The sequence below is a fragment of the Lampetra planeri genome, chromosome 26 (assembly GCF_965212315.1).
Source record: "Lampetra planeri chromosome 26, kcLamPlan1.2.h2, whole genome shotgun sequence".
NCBI classification, from domain to species: Eukaryota; Metazoa; Chordata; class Hyperoartia; order Petromyzontiformes; family Petromyzontidae; genus Lampetra; species Lampetra planeri.
In genome coordinates this window covers 12,984,095-13,003,191 of record NC_136132.1, presented here as the reverse complement: position 1 = coordinate 13,003,191, position 19,097 = coordinate 12,984,095, and the positions used below count along the sequence as shown (strand labels likewise).

Here is a 19,097-nt window from a genome sequence, read left to right as displayed (position 1 = left end):
CTTGCACGAGTGTCCCCCGTCTCGTTGTGACCGAAGCAGGATTTTTGACGAGATGTAAGTTACAATAGCGCCCAGTGTGCGCTCATCACGACACCTCAGTCCTGTGTAAACGTACAACTAAGTGTTGCATCATTTTAGTCACCGCACTGATGGCTGGAGGAACCCCCGCTTGGTGAAGAATGGGGCGCAGAGGTGTGGGAGCATATAAATACAGGACCATGGGGTTTTCTGTACTGCCCACGACACATTTATATACACGGGTATATCACACACACGTCCCTTGTGTATTCCTACAGACTGTAGAGACAGGCGCTGTTTGCGAGCACCTATTAAGGCCTGCACCGCGCATCTGGTGGTGTGACCAACACCGTGCCCAGCCACCTTTGTCTCGCTGATGTCGATGTTTACACACTGCACTCGGTGGTCATTTAAGGCCCGTGTGGTACCAGGGTTAGGGCACGATCCCGACACGGTTATATCAGTGGGTGGGATCATGGGGCATGAACAACTGTGCTACCACTCCCCACACACACTCACATACCTACAACCCACACATACACAACCACACAAAACAGAAAAAGATCCCGCCTTAACAGATTGTTGGGCAAGTGCTTTAAGCGAGCACCTACAAAGGTTAACGCGGCACACAGAGGGTAGGTGGCCAGCACCACACCCAGTGGCGATGTTTACACACTGCACCATGTACTCGGTTGAGGCCGAGTCGATTTTGGGGTGGCCTGGGACTGATCCTTGAGCAGGAATCGAACTTGGGTGACCGGGTCCGTAGGGCAATATGCTGTTACACCACCGCTCCCCACACCCATTCAGACCTAGACACTGGATGTATAAAGCTTCTAAATCTGGCAGCTTGGGGCTTGGAAGATGTATTTTTGATGAGTCATTGGAGGCAGTAAGGAGCTGGAGAGCAGAGAGGGTAAAGGGGCTAATAAAGGCCCTTCATAAAGCGAGGCACTCGGTCATCGGCAAAAGGAGCAGTGAAATGTCTCAAGTCTGGTTTTGAACCAGAGAAGGGTCTCTTCAATGCCAATGGCTGAGGGAGGGCATGAGATGCCGCAGGGGGCAGCTACGGAGAAAGAGTTAACCTCTCACTCAATGGAGTTTGACGAGTTACTGGAGCAGAGAGAATATGTGGAAGGCAATGGAGTCAGATAACGGTCGCGAGACCGAAAATGTGATGTAAAATTTGTTGGCGATTGACAACGGCCACACTTAGGAAAGAGCACCATCAGTTTTCGTCACCCCTGTGGTCACAGTGGCGTACATAAATTGATGAGTGGAATTAAAAATAATCAATAGCCCTGGATGAAGTGCTCTCCACGCCGTGTTGATCACGTGGGTTTTTCAACCAGACTTCACTACAACGGTCAGTTTGCTTGGGTTATGGTCCGTGGGAAGGCTCGTACTAGTGACGGGTTGGCTAAAGGGTAGGTGTTATGGCTAGTCTCTTGAGGTGGAGCATATTAAGCAACACAACTGATTACATCTCCTCTCCATTGTAATCTGCAACCTTATCGGTTTTGGCCATGGTTCATTTCTAGTTTAAGTGCAAATATAGTGAATGGAGGGAAAGTGCGGGGAGGGGCAACATGGGGTTTGAATATCCTGCCAGGATGAGTCCACAGGTCACACACCACCCTGGAGGTTGTCACGTCAGCGATGGAGAAAATTACAGCCAAAATGTTGGGCCCTTGGCCAACATCATCCAGCGCACACCAGGCGCGCATGGCTCCAGTTCAGGAGCGAGCGAAAGGTTCCGATTGACGGACGTGGGGGCTGGGAACCCTGGCCGCCGCCGCCTCCGCCAGTGAAAGCGCCGGGGGGAAGCCACGTTCCCTACATGGCAGGCATCGGAGCCCACGGGGTTCGGCTTCACGCTCTTCACTTTGGCTAAACCTCATTGGCATCCATTAATAGGACGGTGTGCATGGCAGAACAGTCGTCTCGATCGATACCTGGCAGTGGTAGAGGGGCTTCCATATGGACAACAAAGGGGGGCTCCACGGTTAGTTTCGCAATGGGATCCACATAGGCGGTGCCATCGTCGCACTTTTCACCGCTGTCAACTTGCCCCAGTAAAAACCGTGCAAATTGACCTAGCACGTGGAGCTTTGCTGCCATGCATAAAATGTTGGGTTGATCCGAGTGTCGGCACGCAAGACCCCCTCATCGCCGGCATTTAGGGCGCTGGTGCCAGGACCCTTGTGTGGCGGGCATAAGGAAAGGAGGGACCCTTTCCCATTGCGACCACGGCGGCGTCACTCGCGCCTCCAGTCGTTTATATCGAGCATGCAAGCAAGGCCAGGCCGAGCCAAGCCAGGGCAGTGATAAAGAATGCTATTGAGCGAATTACAGAAATACAACACTCAAAAACACCGTGCTTATTTCCATCACAATTACACGAATCGCAGCAGGGGGAAGCTTTAAAACGGTGTGGGCCTCTCCCAAGGTTTGGCATGCAATACACACAATCGCGCGTTTGTTACAAGAGAACCATCGCCCGTGCCAGAGTTAAGGGGCTTAATTGCTCACGCAACACGGCTCCTGCTGGCCCATGGCTATGGACTCAAAAAGCCGCTGATTCAGTGTCGAGCGCTGCCGAGTTTGATCTTGCCCCTGAGAAGTTTGGGTGGGTTTGTGGAGGTGGGGGTGTGGGAGCCGAGAGCCACACACACTCATGTTCCCACACACTTAGCATGCAACTGTAGCGTTTTATAACCACAAAATGCTGGCAATATCTCGTCCGTCAATCAGTAGCCCAAACCATATCCAATCCCCAAACCTTATCGTGGCCATTAACGTTTCCCATTAATTTGCAATGGAGGTTCAGCCACCACCCCACCGCACACCCAAACTGAAAGTAAACCTCAAGCATAACCTATGAGTGCGCAATTTAAAAATACAATTTACTTGTACGGCAAAAAATATAAAGGAAGTGCGTTTTAACAAGCGACCATTTTAATTTCTCTATCTCCATTCCAATCAATGCAATTCCACCAGGAATTGTCAATCATCATCATCCTGTAACGAAGACATGGAGACCAATCTGCCCACAATGGGGTCGAGATGCTGGCGGTTGGGTCGGCAGGGCCTCCAGAAGCACACGCCCTACAGCCCTATGTCGTACGACTCCATGTCATTGGCTGCGTAGCGCTTTCCAAACTCCTTGTAGGTGTCCATGTCCATGAATGTCGCTATCACAGCCGCATCCTTCATCATGGCCTCCCACCAGGCCTTGAGACGAGGCAGCGCATCAAGCACCCTGCAGGCACAGACAGAACAGGACGGGCGATATCCAACGTTAAGATTGAAAGTAATAATAGGTAAAAAAAAAAGGATGAAACTATTATTCTTATATCGTGCTCCACATTTGAACCACATTTCAAGGCTGCGTTATTGCGTAATAACACATGACAATGCAAATGTAATAATACTCTTGGAGACGACTTGTGGAATCGGTCCTTTTATTTATTCCAGTTCACAAGTACTCCCCCACTGCTGGCAGGCAACGGGAAGTGGGCCAGACAGACCACAAGAGACGCACCGCCACGTGGCACTCGGAGCCCCGCTCGCGAGTGGCCCCTCTCTTCCTTCGTTCTTCGTCTGACCACGTGTCGTTCATCTCTCCCCTTATTTAATGCCTGGGTCACGTGGTACGCTCCAGCCAATCCTTGGTAGCCTGCGCCAAATCTTCTAGATTCCCCATCAACTTCCGGGACCACGCCCCTGACTTGTCTTCCCATTGGCTGAGGCCAAGACCAGCAGAACCAATCACCCTAGCTGGCACCCCTCGATCACGCCAGGGCCATGCTCCCAGGCTCTCCCCCCATTGGCTGTAAAGCAGGACCGGCAGAGCCGATCACCACGTGAGCCGGACATAGGCTCTTATTACACAAATGTCAGCATAAATATGCAGAATAAAACACTATTAAACAAATCGGCTACGGTTAACCTCATTGGTGATTGATATCTGAACCGGTTATAGCCCTCTGCTTCACCAACCCGCCACTGCCCAGCATGGTGAAATATGTTAAAACCACTTTTACGAATACGGCATGGGGAAGCCTTCATCCGATTGCCAGAAAAGCATACCTGATACTAAAGACTGCTTTTCAGGAGAAGCCTGCACTGGGTGAATCAATTAAAAACCGTACCCCACATGTATTCCCACGGGAAAAATGCCAAATCACCATGACGGAATATAATGTCCACGACCGTGACAATGTGACGTCCTCTTCTTACATCTCTGCGGTCAGCTGCACTCACCGCAGTGCGCCCACGGCGGGCAGCCGTTCCATCCACGGCCACACCATGTAGTCGGCCATGCTGGGCCGGGCACCACCCAGGAACGTCTTGCCCGAGGCCTGTAGATGCTTCTCGTATGGCGCCAGCGACTTCTGGAACTCCCCCTCCGCCTCGACGGCACTCTCCTCCTTCAGCGAGGCGCTAAAAATCTTGTAGAAGAGGCTCACCGTCTGGCAGCACGCACAGCGGGGCTCATTAACAAGATGGCGCCAATGATTGCCTTGTCAACAAATGAATGTGTGCCTAATATTTAACGGGGCGAGGGCTCATTAACAGTGTTTCCAATGTGTGAGAGACATGGACAGGTGTAAACTGCATATATTTGGGAAAAGCTATGTGTTTTCAGTGATTCACTTTACAGCATCGTGAGATGCGGTTTTCTGTACATGGAAGATACATCCTAAGTGTATTGCATTTGTTTATTTTTATGCAACTGTAGATACACAAATAGAGCCTTCTTCTTGGTTCTTTCGGTAAAGTCACGTAGAAGGGAAATAATAAAATAATAAAGACAGTGTCCGAATGATTCGGATGCTGTCTTTCCGACAGCCTTGTTCTTCACCTGAGGATGGCTGCTTGCGTTGTGGCCGAAACGTCGTGAGAATTTTATTTTATTATGTTTAATTTTTATTATTTCCCTTCTACGTGACTTTACCGAAAGAACCAATAAGATGAATCCCTGCAGTCACGAAAGCTTTAAATCGAAATTCAACACAAATAGAGGTTACTACATTGTTGCGCCAGCCACGGTTTCTGGAGTGCCGCTGAGCGCTGGGAGCCTCCATTGGAGGTTTGAGGGATACGTGACCGGGAGCGGGGAGCTCCGGCCTTGATACAGCAGGGGTCATGGCCGAGGGCGGAGCGAGGCCGCGACCAAGAAATAAAGGGGGAGCGCCGAGGGGATTCGGGCCTCGTATTGTGGTGATCAACTGGAAGCTCTTCGTTCTCCACTCCTCACTCGTCGCTCCTCGTTCGTCGTGCAGTCTGGACTGGGATTCGTGGGTCAAGCAGCATGTGTGCTGCTGAACCGTTCGTTTAGTTTAACTCATACGCACATAGCGATAGATAGCCACACCTAGCTAGCGGACTCAAGTGTTCATAGTTGTTTATTAAACGTGTTGCCTCCAACTTATAGCATGTGCGCCTCCGTGTTGGTTACACATTACACAATTATAAATTCGACTCTGGATGACAAAAGTTAAAATCCACCTACAGTAATTCCTTCCAAGTGGGATGAAACATCAAAGATTCAGTGCACGACGTAGGTCAGATACTATCCAAACTGAACACTTCAAAGGCTTGTGGTTCCGATGGTATACTAGGCATTGTAGGTATTTAGTGTACGTGTATGCACACGAGTGTGTAGGTGTATGTATATGTGTATGTCTGTGTGACTCATTGCTCCAAACACGCTGTCAGAGCTGACAATTCAGGCGGCTGTCTCTCTCTCTGGGAGACAAGTCTCAGAAAGTGAAGCCCACGCACACACACACAGCCAGGGGTGCAGGCTTACAGCATGTAACGCACCATCTGGTAGGAGGTCGGAGGCCCAAACAAACAGCAGCCAATGAGAAGAGCAGCGTCAATAAGTGAGATGAATAATCCCACCTCATCCATAATAGCTTTTTTTGGGTTAGATCGCGTAAATATATAAATGTGTCGTTAAACTAGCCACCACCCGACACAGCCAACTGTAAGGGTTGTCACATAAACAGAACTATGGGAACCTCATTTGCCAGTAAAAATATAATTGTTTTTTTACCCTCCTATCTGGCAACAAAACTGACACCTTTTTAAAAGGAGTCATGTTTGCATAGACCGCAATACCTGCAGTCATAATACAAACAAAAGAACATAACGTAGCCAATTCGTCACTAGTACAGCACGCCGGTGTGTTGGGGAGCCAAGTCACAACATTTAACATTTGAGTATGATGTTTCACCGGTAATTACAACTAGCTTCATCAGGCGACAGCCAGATTTGTGGAGAAGTCCACCTATTTAGTTCTTTATATAAAGGCGTAGATGTAGTGACCACACTTCTGCGTTCTTGCGCAAAGTGGGGGGGGGGGGGATTAATGAGTCAACGTACATTATGCACGCGCATTATGCGAGCCCATTTATCTTGTCCTTCCTGCCCATTGTGTATTAAAATAGCCATACCAACGGTAATCCCTATTGAAGTATGGTGGTCTGTATAGGCATGCATTTAAACAATGTATTATTTGATGATTCGCTTCCACGCAGCACTTAGTCGGTAGCTATCCGAACGGTTAATATTTTTTTTTTCAATTTCGATAGATTCTCGTCGTACTCAGATTGTAAATGTTGTGGCTTGGCTCTCCAACCAGGGGCGGTTTCTTCATTAGGGCGATTGGGCGACGCACCACCAATGTCATTCAATCACAGAGTTTCGCGAGCCGTTACTGTGCCTCTGGATATAGTCCAATCAGCGTCATGTCACGTTCTGTGGAGTACCGCCTCTTTTTGGGCGATTTCACTCCGGCTGAGAATCGCCCAGAGTGTTCCCATAGACTTACATTCAAAGATGTTTTTTATCGAACGGCGGGCGCTGCAATGCATTCTCTATGGCTTCCGGGAGGGCTCGCACTAACGTGCTTACGTCATCATACGTAAGCATGTTTCATCCAACAATATTATTTGTCGCCACCTAGTGGAATCTTTAATAAAAGAAACTGAGTGGATTGTATTAATAGTGAGTATAGAAACAAACAAGATGTATTGTAGGAGTCACTTTATTTTTCATTAATATTAAAGAAGTGAAGTTGCCTTTACATGTGTAGTAACGCTTATGACTCGTTCACACCGGAGTTGGAGGCACACTTGTTTATTTAACACCATACGTTGTGACATACACACTGAGGGGGTATCGGCCCCCTCACCCGTCTATCTGAGGACACACCTCTAGGCTAACCCTAGCCTGCCTCTGAGTCCTCCTCTAATGGGCTAGGGGAGGCTATCTTGGCCCGACACTGGTCAGTCGGGCCCGGTACCCAGAGTCCAGACCAGCACTGGCTCTGGCTCTGGTACCACGCCACTGGCTCGAGCCTGCGCGGTCCTGATAAGGACGGCGTGCCAGGGGGAGACCAGGGCTCTATCTAGGACGTCTTCCTCTTCTCTTCTTAGCTAACACCACACTCCCGAGCCCTTCGATACATTCCCCTTTTATACCCAACCCCTCCCTGAGGGGTGGGGCCCCGGGGGATCATAATGACCGAATCGACCCCCCAGGGTGTCTGGCGCGGACGTCGCAGAGGGCACCTGCTCGTGCACACATGTAGCCCCGCCTACTGTGTTTGTTTACCATAGGCTGCCATGCATAACGGGCTCTCTCTCTAACACCCCTACACATGCTTAAGCTGTTAATTTATCCATTGCATGGGTGGACCTTATCCTTATCAATCATCCAGACATTTGCCCCCCCTGAGAGATTTTGCAGGAGCCGCCACTGTCTCCAACACACCGGTGTGCTGTACTAGTGACGAATTGGCATGTTCTGTTTACATGACAACCCTTACTAGTTGGCTGTGTCGGGTGGTGGCGGGTTTTAACGACACATATTTACGCGATCCAACCCAAAAAAAAACTCTATTATGGATGATATTTGTCGCGAAAGCCTACATGTTAAACAATCCCACCTCAGGCTGCTGTAGTTGTTCTCCATGTAGGTTTATGATTATTATACTTTGATGTGCAGTTGCGAAGCACATGCCCAAATGCCTATATTCCAAAGTGGCTGGCAACTAACAGCAACGATGAGGGAATAGCATATAAGAACTAACACATTTCTTCAAACTGAGTGAGCTTAAACAAACTTGGGAAAAAGAGATGGTGGCAAGAAGTTATAAAGCATAAGTGAAAGCACAAATGATAGTATAGCAGATAATAAAAAAATTCCGTTAATATTAATAATGTCGACTTGTAACATGCTGCACAGTATTTACTCCCTCTTGAAGTGAAATAATGACTACGAGGAATAAGGAACAGCAAACAAGCGGGAAAGGGAGCCACGCTTCAGGCCAGTGTTACCAATTGCCCAAACTCTGCAGTCCTTTATATATTAAGATGTTTTCAGTCAATGAATGAGTGTGTATAAATGTATGAGGAAACCAGAGCACCCAGAAAAACGTACGTGTGTGAGGGGGCAACTAGAAAATTTAACAACATTTATGTCAAGAATCAACAATCGCCTCCAGTGCTGGATACAGGTGTGTGCTACCACAACTTGCTAAAACTGAAAAAGATAATTGGAACTTTGGAAAAGAGATAATATGGAGATAGTTCCAAAGATTAGCAGCGTGAGAAAACTAGATACAAGAGAAATACATTTCTGAATACAGCATGGATAAGAGTAAACAGCCACCTGGTTGAATGAGTCCATGATAATGGTTGAAGTGTAGTGACTGGGAATGTCACTGTGTGGTGCCTGGCTTGTGAGGCCACGGCGGGATGGATACTGTTGGGTGTACACCCCGCACACGGGGTGTAGTACCAGCCCTAGTGGGGGCTTGGGTGAGCGCTGGTTAAGCGTGATGGCCACGCACAGCGTGCAGTGCGGGCTCCCATTGAGAGAGCGTCAGCCAGCTGGGGTTACGTTGGGGGCATGATACTCTGGCTGACCTGGGGACATGTGACCGGATGATACTGGAGGGGGGCCACCGGTGGAGGGGGCTAATGGGTGGTCACGTGGTCCGGGAAGAACTCTCGAGAGCCCTCGGGCAAGGTCGAGAGAGATCGAGAAGGTGGGTGGAGCGAGAGGCGGAGCCAGCCAAAGCCCGACCCGATATAAGGGGGGGCCCTGTGAGGGGCTCGGGGTTCTTACTGTTGGAAAGGCATGAGATCCACATCAAGCTTGAAGAAGCCTCCAGCCACGCGGTCTGGGACCCAGCTTGTGGTCCGCACCGGGATAGTGAAACCGTGTCTAGTTCCGCCGTAGCGTGGTTAGTTGGGTGGTCAGCACCCGAGAGTGTGTTGTGTTAATAGCCTGGAGTGTGTTGTGTTAATAGCCTGGAGTATGTTGTGTTAATAGCCTTGAGTGTGTTGTGTTAACAGCCTGGAGTATGTTGTGCTAAGAGTTGAATAAAACATGTTGCTCCCAAGACAACGTCTGCGACTCAGTTGGACTCACTACAGAAGTATCAAGGAGGGAAGTTCATAAGAACATTGACCATGGTACTAGCAATAAAAGAGTGACAAGAAGGAAGTCAATGTACGATAATTAGAGTGAATGGAGTGAATCAGTGAGCGCTGGAGCAGCAATCCAGTAAACTGTTACAAAACAGATTATATTGAGCAGAGTCAGAAAGGATCTGGCAGCTCCACCCCTGATATAACATAGTCCAGCCTCGTCCAAAATTGTGATTAAATGAGCACAAGCCATCTCAAAGCGAAGCATCTGACCGTAAGTGGGCAGTGTGGCAGAATGATAAAATACACAACACGCACTTGGGCAAAAAACACGTGTCCCCATCCATTTATAGTCACACCCTTGGACCACATGGCAAACAAACGGTCGGTCGACCGGTACCAACGAACGGAGGTTGGCCTACTTTGTCTCGCCTGCACCTGTGTTTATACACCAGTCGATTAATAATTTTAGACAAGAATCAACCTAGGAGTGGCACAATGCAGTTATAAAGAACCACATTGGATCACCACTAACCTGCACGTGTGTCGATCCAAACAGCGTTTGTAGCTACACTATCCGAGAATGTCCACACGAGTTTGAAAGTTCTTTCATGAGAAAAAAACATAAATTGGCTAAAGGAGACCTGTGAATATCACGGGGGTTACGTTCTTGTAAAGTGGCGCAAAGGCCAAAACCACGATATTCAATACTTAAACCTCACCTAAATGATGGGGTTAGGTAAGTAAACTGAATAATTGAAATAAACATGTAAAAACCCGATACCAAAAACATTCCTAGAGAATAAATAGTAGTATAAATACTGAATAAATCCTGTACTTAGCATTCATGATGATGATCCAAAGCGGGTCTGTGTGTTTATCCGCAAGTTGGGAGCGGTAGTGTTACGGTTAGCTCGTTGCGCTATGAACCCGGCGACCCAAGTTCGATTCCCGCTCACGCCCAACCCTAGTGACGATTGTCTGAATCGGTCCTGGGCCTCCCCTAGATCGACTAAGCCTCAAATGAGGATCTGGTGCGATGTGTAAACATCGCTACTTGGAGATAAAGGCGGCCGGTCGTGGTGCTGGCCACTAACCCCTCTGTGTCATAGGTGCTGGCTCATAGCAGTTGCCCCAACAGTATGTTAAGGCTATATGGGGGGTCTTTGACTTTGTCTGCAAGATGCTTGCAGGGCAAAGGTTGAGGTGCCACTAACTGCCTCGTGTCCCTCGCGCGCCCCACCCCACGGTTCCAGCCAATAATACAGCACTTCTGGGTACAGTCTACCCATGAAACGCCAAAACTAACCCATGTGAACGCAAAATTGGTAGACAAAGAGGTTGCTCGCGATAGGTCTAAAACACGAAAGATAAGCCCGTGATATTCAAGGGTCTCCTGTACTTTTAACAAACGTTGTTACTGTGAACTATAATTCTTGAAAAATAAAAAAAACTAATTGCAGTGGAAGTAATAATGTGTTGGTGAACTAACAAATGGTCATTGACATCTTAGGACCGAAGTCTTGTGATGCAATTCACTCTGGGCAGTAGCGAATGGGGGTGGATAGGCGGTGCGCAGTTGTGCATGCATTGCACTGTGAACTCTGTGACCGGGCATCGATCGCATGAAACCCCTACTAACCAGCACAGGGATACTACCCCTATGACTGGTGCGGAAGCCTACATCCAGCAGTGGATTTAATCAAGGATGCAAGTTGTTTCTTTATTTGAATGAGGACTCATGCCTATAAATTAATTGTGCATTTGACCATAACTAATCACCTCCAGTCTAGCAGCATACATTCGAACAAAAGTGATATATATTTTTTTCTCCAACTATTTTTCCGTGACAATAGAGTCATTGAATCGATATGTATGATATTATTTCATCAATCGGATTGCCTGGCTATAGTTGATTGACATGGAAAGATTTGACTAAAGCTGGTTTCCGCAACTGTAAGTTATTCATTCTGGGGGATATTACATCCAGCATTGATTCTAGGATGGACACGGTAAATGGGAGGCGCCACAGTATTCGATAACTTAAATAACCGAATATACCAGCTCTTTGCGATGTTGCTCTTCCATACACACCTTGCCGAATCCCTCGATGAGCAGGCGCTGCTTGGCTTGCGTGTAGGGCTGGCCCCGCGGGTAGAGGGGCGGCTCGGGGTACAGCTGATCTAGGAGGTCGGACACCACCAGGGACTCTGGCACCAGCTCGCCGCTGTCGTTCTCCAGCACTGGCACCAGCCCCCCTGGACAGCGCTCCAGGAACCATGCCGGCTTCGCCTTCAGGTGGATGTTCACCGTCTCGTACCTGCCCACCAAGCCATGTAACAATGTGCAGCGAAAGTTAGTTGTCGACTAAACATAAGAGTATGTCAAAATGTTGCAAAAGACAACAATATAGACGTAAAACGTAATACAAAAATAAAAACAATACAATTATTCTTATTCCTGGTTTCATCATCTGAGGCTGCTTGATGCAGTTTCAAGTAACCCGTCGTATCTAACTGCTAAATTCACTTAAGAATTGATCCTCAAATTACCGGTAAAGTGAAACTAAAATAATTAGCGCATTTAAGCCTTGTACATGCGACAACTTAATTTGTTTGGCTATCTCGGGTGGTCAGGGATTTCACAACAAAAATTTGGCAATATCATTTCTGGACCTAAGCCAAAAATCAATAATGAATCATATCGACTGCAAAAACCTACGTGATAAATACAAATTATTAAAATACCAAAATATAATGAAAACACGAGCTGAGGAGATTGAAGAGGGATGGCAATAGCGCACAGGCTATCAACTACCACAACACCCAAGCGAATGAGGAGTGTGTTTATCTTTGGAAGCAGCAACCAGGGCACAAGAAGATAAGCAATGATTTGGATGGAGGTGGAAAGGTGATCAATTATTCAGTAATAGCGCTGCCTCCTATAATGCTGTTTCCTTATAATGCTCTTTGTCCTGGAAGAAAATTGCTGCGCCGATCAGCCCATATGTGGAAGAAAGTAGGCATGGCATTGCCCATAGAGGTGTCTCTTTGCCCGTACATGGTCTTGTGGAACTCTAATTGAGATTTATATTGTATTGATTCTGCTCAGTCGATCCAACAGCCACCTTTGAGTATCAATTGAGGGTTAATCACTGCATCGATTCATTGATAATTAATTAATCTATGGATCGAGTAATCCCATTGTTTAGTACTGCATAGTTTCCTGGGGCGACGTGTGTTTCCGGCAGATTGTGGTTATTCTTACGCAAGCTCGACCGAATGCACTTGTGAGTACGTAACTTATTGTATTATTTTTATGTTATTACCATTAAAAGTTATGATTTTTATTGATAAAATGCTTTCATACAGTATAATTATTAAGGCCATTACCGATACCCCAATGAAGCCCTCAAGAGGTAAAAAATTAAATCCCGGTCGAGAACACATCTCCATTGGAACCATGTTATAGTGACCTCCTATAGCGCCGTTTCGTACAGCGCTCCGTTGACCAATAACGCATCCTGAATGCTATTGGAGGTATGCCTGTACTGGGATATCGGCAGTGATACTATGATTGCTGTTAGATGGGATGTTGGCCTCCCAAGGCTGCCAGTGACGACATGTGTGTACCCACTCGATGCCCTTGGCTGCCAAGACAAGACGGGGCCTTTGGGCAAAGGGGCAGAAGCGCATGCTGTAGAGGCGCAGCTTTCCAGTCGCCACCGGTGCTGGCGCTGGGTCGCCTGCAGAGGTCGAGGTGTAGGAGAGCACAGTGACATGTGCGTGTTGAACTTCTTACGCACTGTACGTAATCAACCGCGCTAATCGGAGATGCAGATCAAGGAACCCAATGGATCATGGGGCCTTCAACGAGCACCTCTGATGGGTCTCCGAGCCACTGCATTATGCATATAGCTAGCTAGGTGCTTATCTGCAGAATTGTAGACCTTTAAAATTGACTCCGCATTAACACCGAATCCCAAAGAAGTCTTGATCTAGCTCTATGAGCCTCAGTCATTAACAATGATCCCGAAGTATCCCAAACGTGTCTTGGTCTGGCTCTATGAGCGTCAATTCATTCACAATGCACTCTCATAAAGCCAATCATGCCCGAGTCTGGCTCCATGAGCATTCGGGATTATTAAAAAAACTAAATTTTACGTGTATTGGCTCTGCGCAATACACGTATAAAAATATGCAGGACTAAAAATAAAATTCATGCTCGTTTATACTTATGATAGAAAACACGAAGCAATAATTACAGTACAATGCAACCACAACAGTGTTTGCTCTGAACTGAGTGATGCCAAAACATTCTGCATACCACCGACTCACTGGCGACAGATGCCCTATTGCTGTACAGAGATGGCAGTCACTTTGTTCATCAACTGTTGGATGAAGACCTCCCCCATGCAGTGTCACCCTTTAAGCGTAGTTTGACCATACTTCACCATTGCAGGTTAGTGTCGATTCGTGAAGGGGGAGGTGAGCAGGGCAGGTTCTGATCTCACTCACCACCGATGTTACAATTAAACAATGTATTTAATGTTATGCTAACTGGAGAAGTATTTACCGCGGATCCTATAATCTGTGGGACTATCCGCAATTTTACTCCTCTTATCCGTGGATAATAGGATGAATTTGCCAAATCAACTACTCTCTCTTATCCGTGGAAAACAAAAATCGATTAAATCGGCCCATAGCCATGTTACCGAACAGGTTAAGACGGGTGACTGCATTGCAGCAGAGACCGGGTGAGAGACTCGTGAAGGACGTGGCTGTCACTGGGCAGTTGGAAGCAATCGCCCTTCAGCAACGGAGGGCATAGGAGCGGCGCTCACAACAACGAGCGGAGCAACGGGTTGTTAAAGCACAGCAAGTTGGAACAGTAGGGGGCACAGCTGGTGGTGCATCTACCGGTCATCTCAGTCTGCCAAGCCGTGGCACCGACAGGGTCCGCCCCGTCACCTCCTGCCAGCAGCGAGCCTTCGACAATTCACGTGGCAGCCTCAAAGTGCACCTAGCCTGGCACAGGCGCCGTGCGGACGTCATCGTCACTTAGTGGCGGATGGCGGGTGTTGGTATTGATTGCAGTTATAGTTGGAAGGGGGAGAAGGCGGCCTTCATCCAGCAGTGGACTGATGGTGGTGGTGACGATGATGAGAGGCAGGGTCTAGTTTCATGTGCAGACAGTGGTGAAGTCGAATCCGCGCGGCTTGCACGGCATGAGTGGGGAGGCCTTCATCCAGCAGTGGAGCAACAGCATCACCTGTCAACCCCCTATCAGTGCCAACCTTATTACTGACCAATTCACACCTTATTGGTCACCCCGTGCCCCGTATAAATCTCAACGTTCATCCTACCATGAGGGAGAAACACAAACAAATAAGACAAAAACTAATGTTTTGCCCGTATTGTTGAAACGGCTGTACGCTGTATGGGCCTGAAAACTCAATTTCCCTGTACAACAATACGGGCCAAACAGTATGGGTTGACACGGTATGCAATTGGGGCCTTCATCCAGCAGTGGATCAACGAAGGGGGAGGTGGAGGAGCTACAATGAATGGCGAACAGGAACCAGTCGCGCCAGCCGGGACGTGACGCAACCGAGAGAGAAGCGACACCCCGCACATTTATGGAACTCTAAACACTGCGCCGTATAGCAGAGTCCTCGCTCCCTCTCACACCGTCACACGTACTCTCTCCCCCACACACACGTGTGTGGGGGAGAGAGTACGTGAGAGAGAGTGTGAGAGAGTACGTGTGAGAGAGTACGTGAGAGAGAGAGTGTGTGTGTGAGAGTGAGCGTGTGTGTGAGAGAGTACGTGAGAGAGTACGTGTGTGAGAGAGTATGTGTGAGAGAGTACGTGAAAGAGAGAGGGTGTGAGAGAGAGACAAACTCCCCCCCCCGCCCCGAACGTGTGACACTGCGCGGTACTCGCCTTCCCTCAACACCTTCCCCGCCATCGCGCCGCTCGTTGTCGATGGAGCGAGTGAAGTTACAGGAAGCCGCCACAGGGCGACCTGCGAGTTCTTGTGTCGCACACGCGGGCGGAGGTGGTGCCAACAAGCGGCGAAGACGGCGAACTCGGCAGAAACGCCCAGAAGCGGCTGTGGCCGCTCTCGACGTGGCCGGCCTACAACGTTGCGCAATGGCCGTGCACATTGCGCAACCTCTACCCCCCCGCCCTGACTACTGTTGACGTGCGGCGTCAACTCGTACGGGTTGTGCCCCGATTCATTCCTCTTGTGACAGGGAACTTGAGGGTGCAGGCCCGTACGGGCGTACAGCCGTTTCAACACGGGCAAACAGCAACACCACAAGCTTTGTGTTTCTCTTGTAGGTGGGGACTTTGTAGCATGGCGAGGACACTGATAAGGTAACGCTATTGCCTCAGGTGAAGTCCGATGTGGCAATGTAATAAGTATAACCCGTAAAAACAAAGTTTTTCACTATAAATCCTTTATATGCGTGGCAGCGAACTTAATATAAAGGATTTAAAAATATTCGCCTGTGGAGGACGCGGGGATCAATCCCGCGACCTTTGGCATGGGAAGCGAGGGCGCTACCAACTGCGCTACTCCACCACGGCCTGTGGAGGGGTTACGCTCTGGGCTCTTATACTGTGACGTTCAGCCAAAGCGATGAATGAGTTCTATTTGAATATATGTAAAATATTTTTTTTTTGCCTAAAAAGTGTAAAATTTTTGGAATTTTTTTTCATGAACATTAATTGTCTGGCACAACGAGTCTGTGTGGAAAATGTCAGCTCGATTGGATCACGGGAAGTGGATTAAAAAACGAGCGAAAGATTTGCACGGTCCTAAGCAAGCACACAAGCAAGCATGCAAGCAAGCAAGCAAGCGAACTTAATATAAAGGATTTAAAAAGTGTTGCAACGATTACCCGGTGCCCACCCACGCTGTGCTGTCGTGAGAATTTTATCTTTTTTGTTTCGCTTGGTGGTTGTTGATTTTGCCCGAATCACGTGCTCGCACTCGCTCGTTCACGCAGCCGCACACGACCCGCGCGGTTCGTGATGTTTAAAAAAAACATCGCATTGGTCGATAACTCTTGTTGTCTTTAAAACATTTGTCACAGATCCCAGGGTCCCTCGGTCCGTGGCGTGGAGTTTCGTCGTGGGGGTTAATCTAACCTATATAATTATTTTTTTGTCTGTCTGTCTGTCCATCCGTCTGTCCGTCTCGGTACGCTCCCTTGCGGGGGATGTAACTCTCGGACCGTGGGGTTCGGCGAGATTAAATTTTGCAGGTGGGCACGCCCCCGGCCCCGCGGTAAACTTAGGCATTTCCGATTTTTCGTCTCTAAACTTTAAATCGGACCGATTATCGATTTAGTGCGATTTCTCTTTATTTATTTAGTTAACGCTTTATTTATTTATTTACTATTGCCGACCGTTGCGGACCACGGCAGTTGCCCCTGGCAACGGGTAGCAACGCATTCGCTGCGGGGTGGACGCCATTTTGAATTCCCGTTAAAAATATGTGCACGCATTAACACGCGACTCTGAGGTAAATTCATCAAAGTTTCACGTCCTCTTCACTCCCCCCCCACCCCAATGTGTGCAATTACTATTATAGGGTCGGTAGATAATAAAATTATAGCGATTAAACAGTATTATTGTAGCGCGGGGGGGGGGGGGTAACGGCCCCAGTACCCAGCCTCAGCCGAGTGGGCAATCTAGGCGAGTCCGGAGGCTCTGCACGGTACTAGGCCTCGACACCCCACCCGTGTCAAGCGACGACTTTGTGGTATAAACTCGATATACCCGGCGTTGCCCGGGGGGAAAATACATTTAAAATCTTCTGAAAACTTTAAAACATTACATACCAATGAAAATACAACTGTGTAATTACTTTTAAACCCGACGAGCCAAGAATCGATTCTCTGAATCGCGCAAAGGAATCGAAGGTTGTAGATTCCTTTAGAATCGGACGATTCCCGTTTACTATAAGTTGGTTAAAGTCGATATAAACTGCTACGAACGGGAAATATCCGGCGTTGACCGGGGCAAAAATGTAATTAAAAACTCCTGAAAACATTAAAACATAACATACCAATGAAAATAAAACTGTCATTCAAAATGTTAACCCCCAAAATGCCAGGAATCGATTCTTTGAATCGCACAAAGGACTAATCGAAGGTTGTAGATTACTTTAGGATTGCGCTGTTCCCTTTTAATATAAGTTGGTTATAGAGTTGATATGAACTGCTACGAATGGGAAATATCCGGCGTTGACTGGGGCAAAAATATAATGGTGAGGGTGTGATTGGTGAGGATGAGTGGTGAGGGTGAGTGGTGAGGGTGAGTGGCGGTTGTGAGTGGCGATTGTGAGTGGTGATTAGTGAGTGGTGAGGGGAGGTGGAGTGGTGAGGGAGAGTGGTGAGGGTGAATGGTGAGGGTGAGTGGTGAGTGGTGAGGGTGAGTGGCAAGTGGTGAGGGTGAGTGGTGATTGGTGAGGGTGTGATTGGTGAGGATGAGTGGTGAGGGAGAGTGGTGAGGGAGAGTGGTGAGGGTGAATGGTGAGGGTGAGTGGTGAGGGTGAGTGTTGAGGGTGAGTGGTGATTGGTGAGGGTGTGATTGGTGAGGATGAGTGGTGAGGGAGAGTGGTGAGGGTGAATGGTGAGGGTGAGTGGTGAGTGGTGAGGGTGAGTGTTGAGGGTGAGTGGTGAGTGGTGATTGGTGAGGGTGTGATTGGTGAGGATGAGTGGTGAGGGAGAGTGGTGAGGGAGAGTGGTGAGGGTGAATGGTGAGGGTGAGTGGTGAGTGGTGAGAGTGAGTGTTGAGGGTGAGTGGTGATTGGTGAGGGTGTGATTGGTGAGGATGAGTGGTGAGGGAGAGTGGTGAGGGAGAGTGGTGAGGGTGAATGGTGAGGGTGAGTGGTGAGTGGTGAGGGTGAGTGTTGAGGGTGAATGGTGATTGGTGAGGGTGTGATTGGTGAGGATGAGTGGTGAGGGAGAGTGGTGAGGGAGAGTGGTGAGGGTGAATGGTGAGGGTGAGTGGTGAGGGTGAGTGTTGAGGGTGAGTGGTGAGTGGTGATTGGTGAGGGTGTGATTGGTGAGGATGAGTGGTGAGGGAGAGTGGTGAGGGAGAGTGGTGAGGGTGAATGGTGAGGGTGAGTGGTGAGGGTGAGTGTTGAGGGTGAGTGGTGAGTGGTGATTGGTGAGGGTGTGATTGGTGAGGATGAGTGGTGAGGGAGAGTGGTGAGGGAGAGTGGTGAGGGTGAATGGTGAGGGTGAGTGGTGAGGGTGAGTGTTGAGGGTGAGTGGTGATTGGTGAGGGTGTGATTGGTGAGGATGAGTGGTGAGGGTGAGTGTTGAGGGTGAGTGGTGAGTGGTGATTGGTGAGGGTGTGATTGGTGAGGATGAGTGGTGAGGGAGAGTGGTGAGGGAGAGTGGTGAGGGTGAATGGTGAGGGTGAGTGGTGAGTGGTGAGGGTGAGTGTTGAGGGTGAATGGTGATTGGTGAGGGTGTGATTGGTGAGGATGAGTGGTGAGGGAGAGTGGTGAGGGAGAGTGGTGAGGGTGAATGGTGAGGGTGAGTGGTGAGTGGTGAGGGTGAGTGTTGAGGGTGAGTGGTGAGTGGTGATTGGTGAGGGTGTG

General features: G+C 48.6%; 1 protein-coding gene and 1 long non-coding RNA gene across 3 annotated transcripts in view; one reads left to right on the top strand and one right to left on the bottom strand.

Moving 5' to 3' along the window:
• Nucleotides 1-2,709: 2,709 nt before the first annotated feature.
• Nucleotides 2,710-15,654, bottom strand: GSTO1 (glutathione S-transferase omega 1). 2 transcript variants are annotated; one of them, XM_078606879.1, is made up of 5 exons: nucleotides 15,416-15,630; nucleotides 13,107-13,215; nucleotides 11,565-11,790; nucleotides 4,285-4,493; nucleotides 2,710-3,280 (listed from the first exon to the last, which is right to left on the bottom strand). In XM_078606879.1, exons 1-5 carry the CDS (start codon nucleotides 15,438-15,440, stop codon nucleotides 3,127-3,129), a joined length of 723 nt encoding a protein of 240 aa, XP_078463005.1. In that variant the 5' UTR covers nucleotides 15,441-15,630; the 3' UTR covers nucleotides 2,710-3,126. The 2 variants fall into 2 exon arrangements, with proteins under 2 accessions (XP_078463005.1, XP_078463004.1); XM_078606878.1 differs by lacking the exon at nucleotides 13,107-13,215 and having other exon boundaries at nucleotides 15,416-15,654.
• LOC144727777 (uncharacterized) overlaps nucleotides 15,026-19,097 on the top strand; it is a 43,812-nt gene continuing 39,740 nt past the window's right edge. Inside the window, exon 1 of the long non-coding RNA XR_013587446.1 lies at nucleotides 15,026-15,853. This is a non-coding gene — a long non-coding RNA (uncharacterized LOC144727777). The remainder of the gene's footprint in view (nucleotides 15,854-19,097) is intronic.